Source organism: Phoxinus phoxinus, assembly GCF_949152265.1.
Source record: "Phoxinus phoxinus genome assembly, chromosome: 2".
NCBI lineage: Eukaryota > Metazoa > Chordata > Actinopteri > Cypriniformes > Leuciscidae > Phoxinus > Phoxinus phoxinus.
The window spans coordinates 53,763,391-53,770,833 of record NC_136877.1 but is presented as its reverse complement, the minus strand read 5'-3'; the positions used below and the strand labels follow the sequence as shown (position 1 = coordinate 53,770,833).

At 41.9% G+C, this 7,443-nt stretch overlaps 1 protein-coding gene across 1 annotated transcript in view; it reads right to left on the bottom strand.

Annotated features, from left to right (window-relative positions):
* Window positions 1-5,051, bottom strand: part of LOC306993554 (calcium-binding protein 2) — a 10,316-nt gene extending 5,265 nt beyond the window's left edge. Inside the window, exons 1-5 of the mRNA XM_079603419.1 lie at window positions 4,718-5,051; window positions 3,490-3,620; window positions 2,698-2,842; window positions 847-877; window positions 625-768 (exon numbers count right to left, since the gene is read on the bottom strand). Coding sequence (XP_079459545.1) covers window positions 625-768; window positions 847-877; window positions 2,698-2,842; window positions 3,490-3,527 — 358 coding nt within the window. The 5' untranslated portion in view covers window positions 3,528-3,620; window positions 4,718-5,051. The remainder of the gene's footprint in view (window positions 1-624; window positions 769-846; window positions 878-2,697; window positions 2,843-3,489; window positions 3,621-4,717) is intronic.
* Between the last annotated feature and the right edge of the window lie 2,392 nt (window positions 5,052-7,443).

Sequence of the window (7,443 nt, the reverse complement as noted above, 5' to 3'; positions counted from 1 at the left end):
ACACTCACTCTCACACACTCACTCTCACTCTCACACACTCACTCACTCACACTCACACACTCACTCTCACTCACACACTCACTCTCACTCACTCTCACACTCTCACTCTCACACACTCACTCACTCTCACACACTCACTCTCACGCACTCACTCTCACACACTCACTCACTCACTCACTCTCACACACTCACTCTCACACACTCACTCACTCTCACACACTCACTCTCACACACTCACTCTCACTCACTCACTCTCACTCACACACTCACTCTCACTCACTCTCACACTCTCACTCTCACACACTCACTCACTCTCACACACTCACTCTCACGCACTCACTCTCACACACTCACTCACTCACTCACTCTCACACACTCACTCTCACACACTCACTCACTCTCACACACTCACTCTCACACACTCACTCTCACTCACTCACTCTCACTCACTCACTCACTCTCACACACTCACTCGCACACACTCGCACACACTCACTCGCACACACTCACTCGCACACACTCACTCGCACACACTCACTCGCACACACTCACTCGCACACACTCACTCGCACACACTCACTCGCACACACTCACTCGCACACACACTCACTCGCACACACTCACGCCTCATCTTGATCTGTTGAATGATCTCCAGCAGCTCCATCTCTGTCGGCATGTAACCCATCGTCCTCATGCACTCGGCCAGATCCTTATAGTTCAGATATCCGTCCTGATCGTAGTCGAACAACTTAAAGGCCTCGGACAGCTCTGGAAAACCAGCACTCGGGTCACACACACACACACACACACACACACACACACGAGATGTGATGCTCTGATACTCACCATCGAGCTCCGGCTGAGATAACTCTCTCTCCTGACAGAAACACACAGAGACGGAGAGAAAGATTCATGTCAGTTCATCCTCATCACTGTTACAGTTTTGTGTCTTGATCATCAGATCATCATATTATCCTGATTTCTGGAGGATCATGTGACACTGAAGACTGGAGTAATGATGCTGAACATTCTGCTTTGATCACAGGAATAAATTACACTTTACTGTATAATATTTCACTGTTTTTACTGTATTTTTGATGTAATAAACGCAGGTTTGATGAGCAGAAGAGACTGGACTGCTGTGGATGAGGATGAGAGACTCCTAGTTTCCACTGAAGAGGATCAGGATCAAACACACCGTCGGATGTTTAGATTTTAACACCTTTTACTCTGTTTCTTTTCATGGTCATAGCTTAAAAAAAACTATTTCAATTTCATAAAAAACACTATTTCAGTAAAATTATGTTCTCTTCCTTCCCTGACCTGGGCTTCTGGGTCACTACAGCTTTATCTGAGGATCGAGACGCAGTCTGACCAGCGCCTGCGGTACATACATGACCGACCGACCAATGGTGCGAGCGAGGAGGCGGGACTAGAGCAATGCCACACACACACACACACACACACACACACACACACACACACACACGTCCTATAAAATCTCTTTCCACGTCAGAGTGCCAGTAACACACACACACACACACACAGACAGAAGTCATGAATCAGACGTCAGCAGGAAGAGTTTCTCAGCTGATCCTCATTAAAGCTCGTTAGAGTAGATGAAGAGTGGCACTGATGTGCTATTATTACCTGAGGATTACACAGAGTTAACGTGTTTAAGAGACGGACGACACACACATCCCGCTCTGACCCTGAACACACAGCACAAGCCAATCTGCTCACGGTCATCTCCACAGTGTGTGTGTGTGTGTGTGTGGTGTGTGGCGTGTGTGTGTGTGTGTGTGTGTGTGTGTGTGTGTGGTGTGTGGTGTGTGGTGTGTGTGTGTGTGTGTGTGTGTGTGTGGTGTGGTGTGTGTGTGTGTGTGTGTGGTGTGTGTGTGTGTGTGTGTGTGTGTGTGTGTGTGTGTGTGTGTGTGTGTGTGTGTGTGTGTGTGTGATTTAGTGAATGTCTGTGCAAAATCTCACAGCACTGAACATGAGAAACGTAAATTGTGCACGACTCTTCGAGTGTCGGTCAAAAATGAGTGTACTAGGCTAAATTTTTGTTTGATAATGTTTTTTATTTATATTTTGTTTTTTATGGGATTTTTTTTATACTAAATTATATTTTCGCTGTATTTATAATCCATTTATTCACTTTTTGAGCATAGACCTGAAAATAAATGTCCAACTTAAACGTAAATCTTGAACGCTTTAGAGCGACAGACTGAAGATCTCTTCTCAAGCACGACACTTGCAGATTATTGCTGAAGTGGAAAAAGATCAAAAAAGGGAAGTAAAAAAAGTAAGTATTGTTATGAAAAATGCACAAAAATTAAATATATATTTTTAAAATCACGTTTTACTCTAAAACTGAGAAAATCAAAGCCATAAATCTAAACAGTAAGTGATGTGTCAGTGAGCTGTAGTTCGGCTGCAGTACCGAGCGCTTCCACTAGAGGGAACTCGTCTCGTGATTTCTGACCGCGAGGAGCACACGTGTGACTATCTCAGGACCAGTTAACCCGATCAGATCATGTCCATGATTTTATTGTGTGTTCACACAGCAAGTGCCAAAAGCTTTACCAAGTTTCGTACCGTTCCGATGAAGAAAAAAAAAACGTTACATTTTCCCGAAGAGCGGCGGAGGACTGATCAGATCAGGCGTTAAGATCAAACTCAGTTTCCGGCAGATACCTGTCCGAAGACGCTGCTCAGGAGGTTACTGTACACCTTGTTCATCACTTCATCGCTCGACTTCTTGCTCTTCTTCTTCTTGCTGGCGTCGGAGATCGAGGTCTTGCGAAGGGCCGGTTTGGGGGCGGAGCCTTCAGCTGATTGGCTGGATTGTGTCAGAAGCAGAATATGCAAATGTGTCAAACTCAGTAACTGAAAACCGAAGTTTCTATTTGAAACACCGACTAAAAGCAATTAATAATAATAAAATAGACAAATAAAGATGAATCATCAAGTCTGGTGAGGACACGAAGACATACAATTATACTTTTCTTTCTTTTTGTCCAGAAAGCTCATTTCATTTCATTTTCATAATATTTTTGTTTGTTTTTAATGCATTTTTTGGGGGAGATTTTTTGTTCTTTTTTATTTTATTTACATTTAACTGACTAGAATTTGATCAATAAATGATAAATAATTTAAGCACATTCCTCACATTCTTTCAACATAAATTCAAAATAACTCACAATTTAATGCATAACCCTTTTAATCTAAATATCTTACATTGGGAGTCTTTGACCTCTTGTGGGAAATAATCATATATTTCATAACTCTAGATGGGGAAATATCTCTATATGGAGCAGATGAGCTGTTCCTCTGGGTCCTAAAGCCAGTTGTCCTTCAGTGTGTATTCAGATACACATTATAAAATAATTTTTTGGTAAAGTTTTATCATTTTTAGTTTGAACTTTGTTTGATGTTTTGGGAAACGCAGGCCAGGTGAGTCCGAGTCCTGATGAACATGTCCCGCACCTGTCTATAGAGGGCGCTCTCTCCGCTCTCTGGGCCATGTCGCCGGTGAGGACACACACACACACTCAGTGCTGGGATATATTACACCAGATTACAGGAGCATTCTGCCACAGTTCCCTCTTATAGCGTTCCTGTAACAATAATTCAACAATATAGTCTGACGGTATCAAAACATTACGCAAAAACACCATTCATACATTGTTCACGGAGTTGGAAGTTCATCTAATGTTTTTAAACTTTAATACTATTATTAATGTCTGCATAATGATAAACAGCAGTGACTGTAATCAGTGCCACGAATAACGTAATCATAGACTCACAGACACACTCAAGGGTTTTACTGAAGCACTTCCATCTTATGTTTCAGTGCTTTGGGAATAAACTGTAGTAGCAGGAGTCTACACACACACACACACACACACACACACACATTTGGAACACAACTTGGTCAGACACATGCCTTTGATTTTACAGCAATTTAGAATACAAATTATTTTGTCAAATATATATTTAGTATCAAAATTTTTTTTTAGTTCAGTACATTTGCTTTACAATAAACTCACATTTCTATAACTGTATAACTTTCCTTTTCTGAAGCTGCGTCTGCAATAATCTGTGGAGATCTGCTCTATAAAGCCTTCATGAACTACAGGGATATTCTGAAGATCTTCATAGATCAACTCAGAGCGAGGAGAAGTTAGCAGGTAAAGACACACAGAGAAGTTAGCAGGTAAACACACACAGAGAAGTTAGCAGGTAAACACACACAGAGAAGTTAGCAGGTAAACACACACAGAGAAGTTAGCAGGTAAACACACACACAGAGAAGTTAGCAGGTAAACACACACAGAGAAGTTAGCAGGTAAACACACACAGAGAAGTTAGCAGGTAAACACACACAGAGAAGTTAGCAGGTAAACACACACAGAGAAGTTAGCAGGTAAACACACACAGAGAAGTTAGCAGGTAAACACACACAGAGAAGTTAGCAGGTAAACACACACAGAGAAGTTAGCAGGTAAACACACACAGAGAAGTTAGCAGGTAAACACACACAGAGAAGTTAGCAGGTAAACACACACAGAGAAGTTAGCAGGTAAACACACACAGAGAAGTTAGCAGGTAAACACACACAGAGAAGTTAGCAGGTAAACACACACAGAGAAGTTAGCAGGTAAACACACACAGAGAAGTTAGCAGGTAAACACACACAGAGCTGTTTTCTTACCGTGAACAGACACACGAGCTCCTCCAGCAGAGATCAACTCTCTCTCTCTCTCTCTCTCTGTGTGTGTGTGTGTGTGTGTCTGTCTCTCTCTCTCTGTCACAAGATCTCACTGGCGATTAAGTGGCTAAACAGCACAGATTAAACCAGGAAACATGCGGGCGCGGCCAACATAACCACAACCTTGGTAAATGGACTGCATTTATATAGCGCTTTCACAGACCCAATGGCCACCAAAGCGCTTTACATGTTGCCTCACATTCACCCATTCATACACCGACGGCGGTGTCAGCCATGCAAGGCTCATCCAGCTCGTCGGGAGCAGGTGTGTGTGTGTGTGTGTGTGTGTCGGGAGCAGCTGGGGTTAGGTGTCTTGCTCATGGACACCTCGACACTTGGTCAAGTGGAACCGGGGATAGAACCACCAACCTTCCGGTTTGACCTTCCGATTTGTAGACAACCTACATGAACCACTGAGCCACTGCCGCCCCAACCTTCTAATTTATAGACACAACCTGAGCTTTTCTGATGGAATAACACAAAAAGAGAGAGAAAATAAATATGTGATTTAATATTTTTATTGCCAAATTGTCTTAGTTAAACTGTATACTAACCATGTTCAAACATTAGGCATTTTATCTTAGGGGGGGGGGGCATTTTCACAAGATGTAAAATAAGTCTCCGATGTCCCCAGTGTGTGTGTGAAGTTTTAGCACACAATACCCACAGATATTTTTATATTGCATTAATATTTTTATATCGCATTAATATTTTTATGTCGCATTAATAAAGGGCCTTTGTCAATGTTAAATAGCCTCTCCACTAGCCCTTCCCTCTCTCTTGGTCCTCCCTGAAACCCTGATGAGAAGATGATGCTGTACTAGAAGTCTTCTGAAGCCCATAGTCCTCCAGGCTGCGAACACAGCCTTCACTCCCCAACAGAGTCAGACGGCCTTTGCTTCAGTCCAGGAAACTACAACCTTACTGGCAACGATCCACTCTTGGCCGTCTCGATGCGTTCAGGATGCCATGCTGTCCAGAGCGGCCTCAACAACTGAGATGTTCTCTTTCTTTCTCCATTAATCACAGTTGTGGTTCCTTACGGTCAGGATACAGTCACTGTAATTCTGTCAGACTGTCTTTCTTCAGGCAAACACAGGAGGAGATGTTCAGAACTGACACGGTTGAGCTTTACAATTATATTTGAAAAAAAATCACTGTGAAGTGTTATATAATAATTCTGTGTGATGAACAGAACTTAATCACTAAAGACCAGCAGTCTGAATATAATCTCCAGCAGTGTGAATATAATCTCCAAACTCAAGCGCAGGAATGACGGACACCTGACATGATGTTTGAGATGTTTGAGATGTTTGAGACACCTGTCTGCACTCCTTCTTCACGACTCTTCGTCTGATTTCTTGCTCTCTTATTTCTCATGTTTGGCTGGTTTGGGAGCCGTCAGCTCATTAACTGAAAATGAAAGTTTCTGTTGCATGTTTCCTTGCCAGAACTGATGCTTGATCGTGGACAAAATTTTTTGTTTGTTTTACGCGCGTAACGCGTCTCTGCATTGACTTAACATTGAAATCACTCGCGCCTGTCGCGCTATTCGCGTCCGGTGTGAACGCACCATTAAACCTTAGAGGATCAGATCCAACCCTTAAACAACAGTAAAGATCAGAGTGTTCACTTAACAGGGTCAACGAAATGCAAACCCGGATTTCTCTATGAAAAGCTGTTCATTCATCATCAGATTAATCTTCCATGAGCAGAAGAACCGGCTGATGAAGCGTCTCTCCTCCTCAAAACTAATCTAAATTAATACATTTATTTTCACTAACAATATATTCATGATTATATGATGCACCATCATCATGTCCATGTTAAACACAGCGATGTATTCATTCATTAATAAATGCGCGTTTCTCGTCTATTGATCTACAATATCGCACACTGACACTGCAGCTTTCACTCTTGATAATTTTCTTCTACAGTCGATCCATGGGGATCCTTGAGATCTATGTGGATTTTCCATTAATTAGTCAATCGCCTCGTAAAAACAGAAAACACTCACGCATATTCAAACCGCAGAGATTATTACACAGAAACACGTCTAACAGAATTACACTGAATGAAGCGTTATTCGTCATCTGATGACGTCTGTTTTATTAGGATCGCGCTATTTAAAGTGAAAGTAAAGGAGGAAAATCGGGAACACGCTCCATAGATTCTGATCTTCGTCTATTTCATCGTTTATTTTGACTCTACTCTGAATTTGAACAGAATTTCTGTCGAACAGCTCATATTCATCTAAACCAGATTACTGTGTTTTAACAGACGATCTTTGTCTCGGTGAGTTTCTGTTTCCTCGTTGAACACGATCGACAGTCTGATCATATTTCTCTCACATTATTCCCGTGTTTCTGGAAAAAAAATGAGTCTGTATCTTCACAGGAATGATGTCGATTATAATCATCGCTTTACTGGTGAATCTCCTCATGGACACAACTGGTAACCCAGATAGCAAACTGACATCGAATCAATGTGGAAACAACGTTTCTCGTGACATTGAAACAACATCGTTTTGCTCATCGAATTAACGTTGAATCAACGTCAGACACGCCATTCAACCGCATTTCAATGTTGAATCGATGTTTTATTTTCGGTATAATAACGTTCTGAAGTTGATTCAACGTTGAAATTTGATTGATGATTGATACTAACCT